Source organism: Tiliqua scincoides, chromosome 5, assembly GCF_035046505.1.
Source record: "Tiliqua scincoides isolate rTilSci1 chromosome 5, rTilSci1.hap2, whole genome shotgun sequence".
Lineage (NCBI taxonomy): Eukaryota > Metazoa > Chordata > Lepidosauria > Squamata > Scincidae > Tiliqua > Tiliqua scincoides.
Genome location: NC_089825.1, coordinates 121514292 through 121530694, shown reverse-complemented (window position 1 = coordinate 121530694; position 16403 = coordinate 121514292). Strand labels below are relative to the sequence as shown.

The 16403-nt window shown below is 43.7% G+C and overlaps 1 protein-coding gene across 3 annotated transcripts in view; it reads left to right on the top strand.

Annotated features, from left to right (window-relative positions):
• Positions 1-15804, top strand: part of CNOT3 (CCR4-NOT transcription complex subunit 3) — a 32687-nt gene extending 16883 nt beyond the window's left edge. For all 3 annotated transcript variants that reach the window (XM_066630961.1, XM_066630959.1, XM_066630960.1), the window contains 12 exons: positions 2844-2939; positions 3434-3653; positions 4293-4426; positions 4610-4666; positions 5057-5372; positions 7164-7269; positions 9418-9595; positions 10072-10171; positions 11735-11936; positions 12763-12895; positions 13020-13145; positions 14469-15804. In XM_066630961.1, coding sequence (XP_066487058.1) covers positions 2844-2939; positions 3434-3653; positions 4293-4426; positions 4610-4666; positions 5057-5372; positions 7164-7269; positions 9418-9595; positions 10072-10171; positions 11735-11936; positions 12763-12895; positions 13020-13145; positions 14469-14567 — 1767 coding nt within the window. In that variant the 3' untranslated portion in view covers positions 14568-15804. The remainder of the gene's footprint in view (positions 1-2843; positions 2940-3433; positions 3654-4292; positions 4427-4609; positions 4667-5056; positions 5373-7163; positions 7270-9417; positions 9596-10071; positions 10172-11734; positions 11937-12762; positions 12896-13019; positions 13146-14468) is intronic.
• Positions 15805-16403: the final 599 nt, after the last annotated feature.

Sequence of the window (16403 nt, the reverse complement as noted above, 5' to 3'; positions counted from 1 at the left end):
GAAGCTGGGAGAATGTACATTTAGGAGAGGTTGCTGAATGAGAAGCTCTGGTTTTTAAAGGGCAAAGTTTAAAGTATTGTATCATTATGACTGTGGATATTCATATGGAGCTTCCTTGTATCAAGTGAGACCAAATGTTTCTGCTGCAGCCCTGGATTTCTGCTATTGCTGATAGTGGGTTCTTAAGGTCTTGAACAGAAAAGAGGCCTTTCCCTGTCCTGCCACTAAGATGGTAGGGATTGAATCTGGGAAACTTCTGCCTGGCTAGGATTAGGTTTTTGTCACTATGGTGGCTTTATGGATGCTATTAGTGGAGAGTTATAAAGTGTGGTCTAGGGAGAGCTCTAAGGTTGGGAAGGAGTTGAGTGGGCAATGTGATAGTCCTTTGCAAATATAGTGTGGAATGGTGGCAGGAAAATTGTGGCAGTGAAGGTTGATTGTGAGGAAAATAACTGAATGTATTATGATGAGGGAAGGGTCCGTTATTTCCAAAGTCTGTTTTATAGGGGGGGGGCGGAGTTAACACTCAGTGAAGTAGCAGGGAACCTCGGAGGGCTCCCAGGGAGACTGCTAAATAGATGTGTTTTTCAAGTGCCTCAACAATGAGGTACTCTTCGTTGCCAAGAAGAAGGAACGAAGGCTGAGAGCTTGAACGGGGGAGTCTCTTGAAACAGCAATTTCAGAGATTTTTTCCCCATTTGCTCTGTGCTGAATCACATCGTATCCCGAATGCCACCTTCAGAGACGATTCGGACAGCTGAGGACTCCCCCCACGGCCTAGATACAACAACATGACAGCAAAAAAAGCTTTAAATTGTGAGTAACCAGCTCATTAAAAGGCTATAAAAAGAACTGCAATCAAGAGGTTGGAAGGAGGAAAAGGTAACTTTATTTATGTTGGCTGTTAGCCACCCAGAGGGGAAATGAGTGAATCTGGATTTAAAGAAACCCTTGCTGGAGTATTTTTCTCTGTTTCGTAATAAGGGTAACTGCAAGAAAAGGACAGAGATAAGAAGATAAAAGATCACCCTGTTGAATAGTATGCATGGAAAAGAAATAAATAACTAATCTTCAAGGGCTGAAATAACTTTTACTTTAGCTTTCCTAGCAAGAAGGCTCGATTCAGGCCTGGTCATTTAAAGGCATACTAACTTAATTTGACAGTGTTATTGACCTGGATTACTGATCCACCCCTTGTGGAAGAAGGGATGCAAGATAAATACTTGGATGACCCTTTAATTGTTTGACTGATTTGACATTGTTATTGACTGGAAGTGGAATATTGACTTACACTTTTTGGATATAGAAATTGGAAATTAGCTCTGCAAGAAGGGGAAACAAGATAATGAGAGTTGTTTTTTTTTTAATTGTTGGACCATTTTATCTCTGTTTTTTTTTTACAGCCAGAGGTATATTGGCTGGATTTGATATTGATAAGAATGGCATTTAAAAATTTAAAGGATGTTAGTAAAAGCCAGTCTTTATTAATGGATTTGTTGTGGGATTTCAGAAGTGAAATGAAGCAACAGGTCAGAAAATTATCTGAACAAATGAAGCAAATAAACTCCTCCCTGACAAGCATGCAGGAACAGATTACAAATAACAGACAAGAAAAAAGAATGGATCAAATGTCCGATGAAACTAAAGAAATGGAGATTTTTGAAATGAGACAGGAGATGGAAAAAGCAACCGTCATTATCAGAATTAAGAATTTTAAGGAAGAAAAAGAGGGAACTTTCAGAGAGCACGTTGTTTCAAGAAGAGGCAGAAGTTTTGGATTAAATTCAAAAAGAACAGAATGAAGAAAAAGAAAGAAGAGAAGAGAGGGGTTAAGAAATTTAAGAGAGTTAAGAAGAAAAAGAAGTGGTGGAAGGAGCAGTGGGAGGAGCAAGAAGGAAAACACCAATAAGACAGAGAACAAAGGAAGTACTAAGAGAGAAAGTGAAAATGGCTGAACAAGTATAATTTTTTTTCCTTTTGTAGATATTAATGGACCGAATTCTTTTTAGAAATGAAGAGTATTCCATTAATTATATTAAATCAAAGTAGATATAAATGAAAACTTGGAACACAAATATTGCGAAAATTAAAGTGATATTAAGATAACTAAAAGGGTTATTCTTTAAAAGAGAAATTATATAAATTTATAGATGGTATTTAATTCCAGAGAAAATAGTAAAAATGTACCCTGGGTCATCAAACAAATGTTGGATAAGTAAAGAATTGAGGGAATTTTTTTATTATATGTGGTGGATATGCGAAAAAGCAAACAAATATTGGAAAATGATATATAAACTGTTACAAGAGACATTGAAGTGTGTATTACCATTTAAACTGGAAACATTCCTCTTAAATGCGACATCAGAAACTAAGAATCAGATAAATATTTTATTTTAAATATTAGTTTAGTGGCAAGAAGAGCGTATAAGTAAAAATTTGGAGGTTTTTTATGATTAGATAATTTTAGATTAAAAATATTGATTGATTAGTTAAATTATTAATCAGTAGATTAACAAATATGATAATTTTTGTATTGATGAATAATTTCGTTTTTAGACATTATCATTTTTTTAAGACTAATTAATATATGTTGTAATCGATGGCCAATACCCTCATGTGTAACCTGTGTAGTTCCAGCCCTAAGTCTAACCGATTTTCCTTACCTGTATCTGTAATAAATAAATAAACTCCATTTAAAAAAACAAAAAACAAAGTCTGTTTTATAGAGGTCTGTTAAATGAGGGCTCTCTGTATTTGCATTCTATTTACCTGGTTAGCCTTCAGAGTATATCCAGGCTCTGTGTAGGCTGGATGGGGAGTGATTTCTTTCTTTTGCTTTCCAGAATACCATAGACACCTTGAACATGCAGGTGGATCAGTTTGAGAGCGAAGTGGAATCTCTCTCTGTCCAAACACGCAAGAAGAAAGGAGACAAGGATGTGAGTTGTCAGAATTTTCTCTTGGGGGACTGTGCATGAAGGGCTAAAGCAGAACAATTGGTTAAAATTGAAGAGAGAAACAAGGACTTCTGGGATATACAGGCAGGATTTGGGAGCCTGGTTGGGGTGTCATCAGGGAGCAGAATCTAGAGACGAGTTGATGATGATAGAAAATTATGTTCATCCACACATTCTGAACAGCAGGCCATGGCAGGTCTGCAGAAGGGGAAGATGTTTGTGGGGAGGCAGCCATTGAAACTCCCTTTCCATTGTCCTGGCTCCAATCTCAGATTATAGTTGTATTATAAAGGCTTTTGGTCAGTTTTGGAGATCACCATGAGGCATAAGGAAAGAGGCAAGTATGTTGTGTCCAAGATGTTATGGTCCTCTATACACCTTGAACTATTTCCAAGGTAACTGAGAGGGGGACTTGTGTACTTGATGCCTTCATAATTGTCTCTGCCCTACTCCCCCCCCCCCAATTTTTTTTTCAGAAACAAGATCGGATTGAGGGTCTGAAACGGCACATCGAGAAGCACCGGTACCACATTCGAATGCTGGAGACCATCCTGCGCATGCTGGACAATGATTCCATCATGGTGGACTCCATCCGCAAGATCAAGGATGATGTGGAGTACTATGTGGATTCCTCGCAGGACCCTGATTTTGAGGAGAATGAGTTCCTCTATGATGACCTTGACTTAGAAGACATTCGTAAGTACTTCTCTTTGGTGGGTTTCTTTGGTTGGAGATGTCTGAGCATGCATGGGACAGAAGTGGTTTAGGTCTCTGTGGTCCCATTGTTTAGGAAGGATGCAGTATTCTAATAATAGCTGTGGCAGCTGGGGTGGAGAACAAAGATAAATCTATTTGGCTAATCAGTTCTCCTTTCTCTCCCGCACAGATGTCCAGGTATTTACAGTGCTAGGCAGCTTGCTAATTGAACTTCAACAGTTCAGCAGGCTGTATAGTCTGACCTTTACTTTTTTTGGTTTTGTTAAGGCGCTCTATCCAGGGCTGTGTTGCTGTACATGTTGACATTATGGTTTGATTTATTTATTGACATTATGTACATGTTTGACATTTGGTTTGATTTATTCTTCCTCTAGATGTGAGATTTACTGAAAAGAATTGGGTTTCCTGATATTATCATTCTTAATTTTTTTTTAACATCTATCTCTTAGGATGTCAACATACATTCTTTAAAATATGATGGCTAGGAACTCTTGCAAGTAATCGCCAGTAGAGTTCATGCTCCGTAACACAGTGCCGTATGCTGAACTGTGCTGATTGACTAACTGTGGCCTAATCTGGTTTGTATGTTTGTTTTTTTCCTTGTTCTTGGCCCTATAGCACAGGCCTTGGTAGCCACTTCCCCACCCAGCCACAGCCACATGGAGGATGAGATGTTCAATCAGTCCAGCAGCACGCCCACGTCCACCACATCCAGTTCCCCAATCCCACCTAGCCCCGCAAACTGCACAACGGTAAGGGAGGTGCACCTGTTACAATTAGGAGTCAGCTTTGGGTTTGCATGAACATGAGCAGATGTTATTGGGTGCTTCTATTTAGAGCAGTACAAGAAAGTGGGTTGTAGCCCAGCCTGCTTGCTTCGTTCCAGAACAGCAGCCCTCCTACAGTGGTACTGACTCAAACCTTTTCTTTCTTAGGAGAACTCTGAGGATGACAAGAAACGGGGCCGGTCAACAGATAGTGAAGTGAGCCAAGTGAGTATAATGTCCATAATTCATTTCTTAGCAGTTTGGGGAGAGGCACCATGAACATTCCTGGTCTATCTGGAAGAGTAGCCCTGGAGTTCCTTGGGAGTGGTATGAGTGACCTCGCATCAAAACCAAAACACTTTGCACATTAGAGTCAGAGTATTTGTCTTGTCTGTCTTCTGGTATACTACCTTTCGTGGGTGGGTGGGGGTTCTCAAACATGCAGTCTGAAGTACTACAGGTTCTGTAAAAGGAACAGACCACATCAGAAACATATGTTTGAATTGGCTTTTGGAATGCAAAGCCAAGAGAAGAATTTCTAGTACTTTGTCTTAAGTGAAGGGAAGAAATAGGTATGAACCTAAATCCTTTTTCTCCATCCTCTGTTCTCTCCAGTCGCCAGCGAAGAATGGTTCAAAAAGCCTCCACAACAACCACCATCAGCCGCCTCCCACCATCCCCCCCAGCTACCCGATGGGTGGCAGCTCCATCACTTCATCCTCATTGGGGAACGGGCCTGGCTCCAACAGCAACGGGGCAATGACTGGCAGCGGGAATGCAAGCAGCAAAGCTAACGCTCCGTCAGGGCACACACCTACCACCCCAACCCCCTACGCCCAGGCTGTGGCACCCCCACCCACCAATACCAACGCCTCGCAGCCCCGGCCTCCCAGCACCCAGCAGAATGCCAGCAAACAGAATGGGGCAACGAGTGAGTCTGGGCTGGGGTTGGGCCCAGGGCCAGGGGTGGTGGTGGCAGTCGCTGTTGCTTTAGGTTCTCCATGGATAGCAAAATATTTCTGGTATGAAGAATCTGGTATTATGGCACAGGTGTGGCCTCTGAAGAAGGTGCGTGTAGCTGTTGGGGAAGTACAAGCACTCTGAGCTTCTGTTTTTATATTGTGCTGTAACCTTGTAACAGAACAAAGGCTTTGTAGGCAGAGAGTCCCAGATTCAATTGCTGGCATCTCCGCTTAAAGGGATCCTGAATAGTAGGGCGAGGGCCCAGTTCAAACATGCAATACATCTGTAAGTCAGATCTGTGTCAACCCATGTGGGATTTACAGCCACACAAGCACTTCAATCGGGGGGGGGGAGCTGTGCTAGTTCCTTCTCCAGCACTGTCAACCATCCTTTGGCTGTCTTCCTGTGTCTACATTTATCCCCTCAGATGTTGCCCACCAGAAGAGGCAGGAATTTCTTCCCGAGGGTTTGTCTTTCTGAGGCAGTAAACTTCCTAGTTCTCCCTGGGAGGCAGTCTAGGATGCCATCTCAGCTCCTCTGAGGACTTAAAGCTCATGGACGTTTCCTACCATATGTTCAAAACCCATGTAAAAGATTCTGAACTTGCAGTTTAAGAAGTAAAAAATGTATTTGGCTAATTCCATGGGGGAAATCCGCATAGATTATGCATCCAAATGTGCACTGCCTCTGTGGGAAATAGTAATTTCCGCATGGTGTTTTGCATATTTGGTCTGGCATTGGAGGCGACTGGCCTAGATGGACCACAGGTCTGTCCTAGTATTTGGCACCTTCATATTCTTGTGCAGGGCTGCCTTCTGCCATAAGCAGAAGATGGCTTCCTTCCCTAAGAAGCCTGAAGTTTTACAGAAGGATGTGAGGCAAGAGGAATAACAGACATGACTGTTTTAAGCAAGGGCTTTGTGGAAAAAGTGTGAGGAATGCTTTTCAAGCCAAAGTGGGGCTACAAGGGAGATAATGTGGAATAAGTCCTTGTCTTCATAAAGAGAAAAGAGGAATTGGAACTGGGGTTTGGTTCCCTGAAACACAGATATTGATAGAGGTGTTTGAAAATTTTACTCAGAAGTAAGACCTTTGTGTTACAGCCTAACAGACTTAGGCTGTTATCCTGTCTTACTCACCCTAGATATTGGGGTATCTTTCCCTCCAAAAAACCCTGTCAGGACTATCAGGTCATTGTGCTCTTGCCCTCTGTTGGAAGAATTCTGAGGGAAATGGGTATTTTCACAGGTGCAGCTTTTCCCGTCACAATATAATCCAATGGTGAGAGTGCAACTGCTGGATGATATTGGTTGATCTCGATTTTTATACAACTCTAATTTGTTTTCTACAGTAACTAGCATTGCCAGTGTTTGAACTGACCTCTTGGTTTCTGTAGCTGTGCTTTTTAGAAGTAGCTTAATCTGCAGCAATTAATAGGTGATGATGCTTTATCTCCATGTTGTGAGAAGCTTCACTTGAGAATTCTTGCATATGCGTTTATTGGCACAAGAGGCCTAGTTTTGTGTTTTTTTTTCTGGACAGTTTGCCACACTAGCAGTGAAGTAGGCAACTACCATTCAACAGGACAGGAGGGCTAGAGGAAGTCGGAGGAAGTCGGATTTTGTGATACTTCCACTGAATTCCTATTGAGCAGAGAATTGAGCCTGTATCATGAGAATCCTATTTCCTGGTCTCTGATTTTTGGGACTTGTTTACTGCAGAATTCCAGCCACCAACTCACCTTCTCTCTCCCTCCCAGGTTATAGCTCTGTGGTAGCTGACAGCAGCTCGGATTCCACACTAAGCAGCGGCAACCAGTCGTTGCCTAACCAGACAGCACCACACAACCCACCCAGCGCTTCCACGTGAGTTTCTCCTTCATTCCCATGGACTCTGTCTTCACGCATTCTCATTAATGAACCCTGGAAGCCATATTGTTAGACACTAAAAGTGCATAATTAGGCATGTGTAAGCAACCTCCTTGAGCAATTTTGTTCTTGGAACTCTTGAAATTCCTCAAGTATTTAGCTTTAAACTTGGTTTGAATTTCACTTTTGACAAAAGTGTCTGTGACACACTTGCGGTGACCCTGTACCCTGGCCATTGTATTCCCTTTCAGTCTAATCACCATTTCCTGCATTTAGCCCACCTTGTATATTTTTTAGATGAATTTTTTTTGGTAGTAACTTGCGAGTAAGAGAGAACAGAACTTTCAAGACTCTCAAACTATCTTCAGTGTGGTTTTGCTCACTCGGCTACCACCTAAAGTGGTGAACATCAGCAAGCCTTCTCCTCCAACTATAACAATGCCTATCCTTTTGTATGCTTCTAGCTCTAAAAAGACAGTTTACTAGTGACAGTTTTAAAAATTAAAATAAAACCCCTATGCTTCCTTCCTGCTCCCAGTGGAGTACTCATATAGCCAGATGTACTTTGAAAAAAAAAATTGTAATTTTCTCACCTGTGTATGTAGTGGAATACTAATTTATTGTAGCACACCTGTACCTAAATGCAATTTTTTTGTCTACAGTCAGTGAAAAAAGATAGGTAATACTGAATGCAATATACTGAGAATTTTAGGACTTGAAAACACATGAGCCATGCCTGGTTGAAACCTCTGAATACCAAATGATGTTCAATATGACCTCTGGGATCTGGAGATTATTTTGGTGTTTTGCGTTTCCTGCTTTGTGTGCCTTTCTCCATATGATCAGTGGCCTGAATGTATGTCAGGTTAAAAAAAAAAATCTTGTGTCAAGAAAAGAGACTTGCATAATCCTTACAAACATGCATAATTTTTAATGTAGTATTTTAAATGAAACTTGCTTATTTAGTACGCTTGTCTAGGTGACTTTAAAAAGGGATTATTGTCATGGAGGACGGTGCATGATTAAGGTACAACACCTCCCAGGTTCAGTGGTGGTACATTGAACTCTCAATTTAGCAGACCTCAGTTCAATGGACTTTGGAAATAGGCAGTTTCTGAAGTCTGTAGAGCTCTGCTACACCCTACAGAGCTCCAGCTCCAGCACCAAGGAAGCCCTAGAAGGTAGGTAAATCTGCTCCGTAGAGAGCTCCATTGGCGCTGCTGTTCCACCCTCCACCGGGGCTCTCCTGGCAGCACTGAGGAAGCTTTCTAAGGTAGGGATTTAATGGAATAATGGGAAGAAGGTGTGTCAGATTGAATGGACTTTCAGCATTGACAGACACCTTCCCCCTTTTATTCTATTGAGGTTCACTGTATACCTCTAAACACCAGGTAGTGGAAATGATGGGGAAAAGCTGTCTGCCTCAATGTCCCACTTTTGAATTTCCTAGGGGAATCTGACTTGGAAACCTGTGGAAAGCAGGTTCCTGGCTTATGTGCAGCTTTGATCAGACCCGGTGGGGGCCCTTCTTTGCTTCTAAAGCAGAAAAAATTATTTTAAACCATTTCTGTGTTGCTCTTGAGCTTAAAGAATTAAATACATAAATCTCCTCCCAGAACAACTCACAGTAGTTATAAAGCAACATAAAATAAAAGCATAACTTGGTTCAACAAAATGGCAATAGCAAAAGCAACCAATATTGGGGGTTGGGAGTTGTGGGAAGAAGCAAGAAATTATTCACAGCCTCCTCCCCCCATTCAGCTACTCCTTTGGCTCCTGAGATTTCAACAGGCATTACCCACACACACTGCCAAACAAACTTCTGTTGTCATTGGCACAGGAAGCGTTAAACACAAGAACATGTGCAACTCTGTAAAACTGCTTTGTATTTGCTGTGTGCTACCACAGAATAGTGGCATGTGCAGACATCAACCATTAATTTGAGCAGAAGAACAGTGCAATAGAAACAAATGTTTACAATTGTTCATGTTTGTTCCTCACAAAGTGGGGAACCATTCTCTTAAATCTTTAAGGCCCAGTCTGCAGCATGGCAGCTCCTCTTTCCATTCTTAAAAGACTGTCCCTCAGCGTTACCAATGTATCTTCACAAACTTCCCTTTGTTCTCCCCCTTCATCTTTTGGCAGGAAAGAGCCTAGTTTAGCTCCTCAACCGCCTAGTGGCGGCAGCAGCACTGGATCCAGCCTCCTGGTGCCTCTGACTGCCAACCCGCCTGCATCACCCACGCCCAGCTTCTCTGACAACAAGCCTGCCCAGACTCTGCTCAACGGGCCACCCCAGTTCAGCACCACGCCTGAGATCAAGGTGAGAGGCCACCTTGCATACATGGACCATTTCTAGTCCTGTTAGGACACATGTGGTAAATAGATTAATCTGACTAAGGCTGTAATCCTGTTCACACTTACCGGGAAGTAAATCCCATCAATCTCAGAGGGACCCTCTTTTGAATAAACATGCATAGGTTTGTTCTGTTAGTAGTTTCTATTCCACTTTTCCTCTAAGGAACTGAGACTAAAATACATAAGATTTGTCCGATGTTAATTCCTCAGCCTTGTGAAGTAGGTAAGGTTGAGAGATGGCGACTTGGTCTGTGTTTTCTCAGTGACCTTTGCAGCCAAGTGAGGATCTGAACTTGCAGTTTCTCTAGTCCAGCGCATTCTTCCTTGGCCCCGTATGACAGTAATTCTCATTTTACAGTAGAAAGTGATTTTGAAAACCAGCTGCTACCTTTTTCTGTTCCATCTCACCCTGTTCCTTTTCCTACTGCTTTTGTTCTGCAGGCACCTGAGCCTCTAAGTACATTGAAGTCAATGGCTGAGAGGGCAGCCATCAGTTCTAGCATAGAGGACCCTGTGCCATCTCTTCATCTCGCCGAAAGGGGTAAGTGGGACAAACGCAGCTGTAGATCAGGAGCAAGGCCAAAGGATTCATGTGCAAAATAGCTCTGCAGTTCAGATGTTTATCGGAGTCTGTCAGAAATTTGTGTTATGTAACAACTTGGATATTTTAGCAGAAATAAGGTTTTCAGGAAGGCCACTTTCGGTAAGCGGTGGTAGACAGGCAGCACAATCATATCTGCCCTATTGCTGTACAGGTAAGTTACAGCGGCACTGAAATGGTCACCACTGTATCCTGTGGGACTGGGGTAGCTGCCATGGGTCTCCTCAAGGGAAGGGACTGTTTGCTCCCTTACCCCAGGTAATGGCTCCATTGGATTTCCTCGAATCCGCGCCTGCTGTTGAGGCCTCGAGGAGGTCTGTGTCAGGCTGTATAGGATACGCGGCAGACTCTGCTGCCATCTCTGCCCCACCTTCCCCCCACCCCGGGAAGCCTTGCCACCACCCCATAGTGATACTTACCATCAGTGACTCCTCTGCAGCATCCACCTGTCACTGGTCCAGCACAGGGGCTTCCTCCTCGCCAAGTGCCCAAAAGGTGCTTTATAGCACATTTGTGACATTCAGAGCTGGCAGTACACGTACCGCTGGTGCAACAGCCCATAGGATTGGGTCCTAAGTCCCCCTATTCTCACTTTTCCCTGCCTCAAACTGACTTACTGGCAATTCGTCCTGTTCCATTTGTCTCTTTGCCCTTTATGTTGGAAATGAGGGGCCAGGTGGCCATCCCGGTAGGCCAGATGTTGGCCCAGTGGCCTCCATTTGCCCCTTGACCTATATTCTTGACCTACATTCTTGACCTCCTACAGGGCAGGAGGTCTGGTCTAGAGAGCAGAGCCTCCATTTGCCTGAAGATAACATCCACAAGGTCGCCAGTTCGAGGCCACTGGCACCGTGCGACCTTGAAGCAGCTGACAAGCTGAAGCCGAGCTATTCCATCTGCTCTGAGCGTGGGAGGATGGAGGCCAGAATGTGAAGCCAGATTGGAATGAAACACCTGAATGTAGTGGTTCTTGAAAGAAAGAACCTTCTTTCAATTGTAAAAATCCCTATGGGAATTTAAATAAGCCTGCCTATGTAAACCGCCTTGAATAAAGACCAAGAAAGGCGGTATATAAATACCTGTATTATTATTATTATTATTATTACTACTACTACTACTACTACTACTACTACTACTACTACTACTGCTAAAACATTCTGATGGGCAACACTAAATGGATAAATAGATGAAATCTGTTGCAGTAGAGGAAGTTGCAGTTGGTTCCCGAAAGGATCTTGAGTAGGGTGAGCAGCATCACCTGCTTTGTAGTTCAGTGTGGCAGTACAACTTTCTGTAGCTGTCATTAAGACAAGGTAACAAGGTGCATTCTTCTGAATATACCCAGGAACTCATGAGGGGGAGGAATGGAACAACCTTTGAAAGAGCAACTATGGCAAGCTACATTGGATATAAAACCAGTTTTTTAAAAATCTGGGATCACACGAATGATACGCTGAGTTGTGTCTGTCAGTCACTAAGTGTTTGTTTTGTATTCCCCCCCAGCTGATATCTTAATTACTAGCACAACCTCCCAGCCAACCTCCAACCAGCCTCCCATCCAGCTATCTGAGGTGAACATCCCCCTTTCGTTAGGGGTGTGCCCCCTGGGGCCTGTGCCTCTCACCAAGGAGCAGCTTTACCAACAGGTCATGGAGGAGGCAGCCTGGCATCATATGCCTCATCCTTCTGATTCTGAAAGAATCCGGTAAGCGGGAGGGAAGGAGAATCTGTCTTGGTTGGGGGGGGGGGGGTTACATGACCGAGAACCTTTTTAGACCTCTGAAATGGCATTTTGTGTTCTCTACCTCTCTGTGATTCTCTAATAAGTTGCATTAATCTTTCTCCCTTTCAGGGTTGGGACCAGGCAGCCTTGGGGAAGGGAGGAGGCATAGACTCAAGCCCCAAACCCCAGAGTGTGCTTCACTTTCCACAGTTGCATGGGCCTCTCACATTCTTCCCTCAACCAGGCAATGCTGGGAGGGTATGTTTGAAGAGTGTATCTACTCTACCCTGCTCCTCTTCTTGCCGTTCTTGGCCGACAGTGGCAAACGGGCATGGTGAATGAAAGTACACTTTTTGCAACAACGCTGAGGGAAGAGAACATCTGTCTTCCGTCCCCCCCCCTCCCCAGATGATAGTAGCTTGCTCAGCTGGACAGCTCACTTAGTCATAATCGCCTTCTGCCTTCCACAAACATCTGACAATGGGCTTTCCTAGAGGAAACCTGTTTGTAGATGGAATGGAGGAGGAGAAATCAGCTGTGGAGAACATAACTCTCTGGGTTTTTTCCCCCTTGTGATGGCCAATGGAGATTAAATCCAGAAAGGTAACTGTCTTTTCTCTTGACCACTCTTTACTGAAATAGACCTCAGACAATTGTTCCTGGGCTGTTGGTGACTAACAGTTCAGTAGGACTCTTGAGTTTGGACTTTGTGTGGTGGTGAAAGTACTACCTCCTCACCTCCAGGATGGAGGATTCCTGGATTCTCAGACCTTCTTGCAGACTCATCTCTTCTCTCCACTCCCCATAGGCAATACTTACCACGAAACCCCTGCCCAACCCCTCCATACCACCACCAGATGCCTCCCCCACACTCCGACACTGTGGAGTTCTACCAGCGCCTCTCCACAGAGACCCTTTTCTTCATCTTCTACTATTTGGAGGTAAGGAGCTGAATTCCTGTTTATCACTTCCTGCCCTCTTTTCGTTTCCATTGGGGAATTCAGAGTACCATTTGTTACTGATATACCCCATAGCCCTTCTCTGTTTGTCCCTTCCACTTTGAAGGGCACGAAGGCACAATATCTGGCGGCAAAGGCACTGAAGAAGCAGTCATGGCGCTTCCACACCAAGTACATGATGTGGTTCCAGCGGCATGAAGAACCCAAGACCATCACTGATGAATTTGAGCAGGTAAGGGGGAAGGCAACTGTAGAATAGCAGGATGTGTGCATGGTGGTATTTGTTCCTATAGGAGCAATGGAAACGATGGGAAGAAAAATAATGTAAAAGTTGGGAGGGGTGTATGAGGAAAATATTGGAAATCATGAAGGCAACGTAAGTAGACTGGCAAGATGTACAAGCTCTGCCTGTTAAACTGCAGTGAGGGTTAGAAACTCCTGTCTTTCCCCAAATTTAGAAGACCATAAAAGTGGAACCAAGGATGTGTGCGCTCCACCATGATCCTCAAATAGAACTTCCTATGGTGGTGTTCGGGTCTCATTTGTTCATTCAAGTCCCATAAATTTATGAGAAGGGCTTTGGGCACTCAGAATGGTATGATCCCACTAGAAACTACAGCACCACTTGCTTTGTCTTCCTTTTCTGTGAGGAGACAGTCAAGGGGAAATTTGATCAGTGCCACATTTCACAGGGGAACTCAGTTGATTTTAGCATGCCCATTGTTAAAGATAAAGGAGCTAGTGCGTTAAACTTCTGCTTGCTTTATGGACCCTACAACTAGATGGCTATTCTGAGATGCTAATTTTTCAGTACTCTCCTGTAGCAGGGTAAGTGGCATTGAGGGATTTCTTTTGCCGCAAGTAGTGAGGGTCAAAAATCTTTTCAGTGGTCACTGGTTCTGAGAGAATTTGGACCCTAGGAAGCCGCAAATGCCATTTTTCAAGTTTGAAGGCAGGAATGATCTGGGGCAGGGTCACTCCTTACCTCCTGATGCAGAAGATTTTAAGCCTTGGAGTATATCCAAACTTATTTCCTCAGGTGAAACTAGTTTGAGCCAGAGGAAGAGAACCTGACTACATTCCAGTGCTCTTTTCTGTGCTTTAAAAAAAAAAAGTTGAAATACAAAGCTGATTGCCTTGCCTCACTGGGAAAGAAAATAATAATAATAATAATACAGGTATTTCTATACCGCCTTTCTATGTCCTCAGATTTCTCCTCGTACTTTATTCAAGGCGGTTTACATGGGCAGGCAATTTAAATCCCCGTAGGGATTTTTACAATTTGAAAGGTTCTATCTTTCAAGAAACCACAACAATCAGATGTTTCTTTCTTGATCTGGCCGCACGTTCTGGCCTCCATCCTCCCACGCTCAGAGCAGATGGAATAACTCGGCTCAGCTTGTCAGCTGCTTCAAGGTTGCACGGTGCCGGTGGCTTCGAACTGGCGACCTTTGGGTATTATCTTCAGGCAAATGGAGGCTTAACCTTCTAGACCAGACCTCCTGCCAGAAAAGGCAGTTCTTAATGTACTCTTTCCTCTGTATTCTTTGTCTAGGGCACTTACATCTACTTTGACTACGAGAAATGGGGCCAGCGCAAAAAGGAAGGTTTCACCTTTGAATACCGCTACCTGGAAGACCGGGACCTGCAGTGATGCCCTGGGGCCAGCAGGGGGTGCCAAGCCTTCCTTCCAGAGACAGCTGCAGTGCACTAGGGGCAGCGGCAAAGGAAGAAAGACCAATCAGTTCCCCACCTCACTCCATTTCCCCCACCCCAGCATCACAACCCTGTGGGGATGGGGCAAGCCGCACGTTTAAAAAAGAAATGCATGCAAGTTTTAAAAGTGACCATGGGATGGAGGAGGGGCACGGGCAGGATTCCCTTCTGCCTTGCCCTCTTCTGCCTGTAACCTATACAAAGAGGTCAGAAAGGGGGGGTGTGCCCTTCATGTGCACCAGGTTGGGTTGAGAGAGTGGCGATTAAAAAAAGAATTTGAGAATCCCAGCGAAAGAGTGATTTCCCCCAAATCTTCATTTTTGTTATATTCCACAGCAGAGAATTTGTGTTTTTCTTCTCCCTGCCCCACAGCAACTACAAAAATATCCCCACACATCTGACCCTTTGACTTCTTGATGCTGACCTTATCCCCTATGGGGGCATTGTAACTTGCCCAACAGTGATTCTGAGACATAGGACCCCCAAAAATATCTCTTGCAGTGTTGGGAACTGCTTGTGGGGACTTCACCTCACTCCCATTCTTGCCTCCTTTGCTAGAAATTGCAAAGAGGTGAACCATAAAATTATTTTTAAAAAGAATTGGGTGGGGACCCCCCAACCTGTGGCTGGAAAGGACCCCACTAATATGTTCTGGCAAGGTTCACACCTCCTGTGAACCATTGCATGGCTGCTGTAACTGACTCACTTGCTTTTAAAAGTGATGTTGTGGGGAGGGGATGTAAAGCAGATGGACACTTGCTTGTTACACCCTGGTTGGATGAATCCCATCAATTTTTTTCTTTCCTGGCTGGATTTTGTCTTAGGAGGGGTCCCATATTGCTGCTTCTCTCCTTCCTTCCCACCCCAATTTCCCAAATTTTGTTGCCACCTTAAATTTGGTATCTGAGCTCATTTCTAATCTGCTCCTCCTCCCATAAAGGCACCCTCCCCTCTTTGATGACTTGCAATTTATTCCTGATTAGAGGGGAATGATGTGGGGGTGGGGGGAGAACAAAAACCCAAGGAAAGTTGGGAGGACAACTGTGCTTGTTCCATCTCTTTCCTTATCCAGCCCCCTGAACTGGAGCTCCTTGCCCATGCCGCTGTTTAAGATATTTTTTCGTAAGCCTATTTTCGTTTTGGAAAATATTTATGAATAAATAGTTTTATATGACTGTTTTTCTTCTTTTGTAGAGAAAAGGGAGACAAAAAATTGGGAGGGAGGATGCACACAATGTAACCCTAATTTTTTCCCCTTACACATTTGGAGAAAGGGCTGTTTAGCAGGATGGTGTTTTGGCTTCTAGTGTGGAAACTCTTCATCCAGTACAGCTTCCATGAGGGCTAGTTTTACACAGCTGATGGAGAGGCATTCTCTTCCCTACTAGTTTAGGTGTACTCTATAAAAAAAAAAAGTGTGATTCTTTATATAAGTAATGCATAGGCTAGTGGTTCTCAAACTTTTAGGGGTGGACCCCACTTTTTAGAATCAGAATTTGTCAGGACCCACCAGAAGTGATGTCATGACTGGAAGTGACATCAAGCAGGAAAATTTTTAACAATCCTAAGTCCCACTGACCATCAATTGTTAATGCATCTACATAGTAGCCTGTTAAAAGTATAGCTCTGTAACATTTCCCCACATGCAGTCACATAACATGGTAGCACCAAGTCTAATATATTAAAAATAAAATATTGAAATGAATGGGGACCCACCTGAAATTGACTCGTTACCCACCTAGTGGGTCCCAACCCACAGTTTGAGAAACACTGA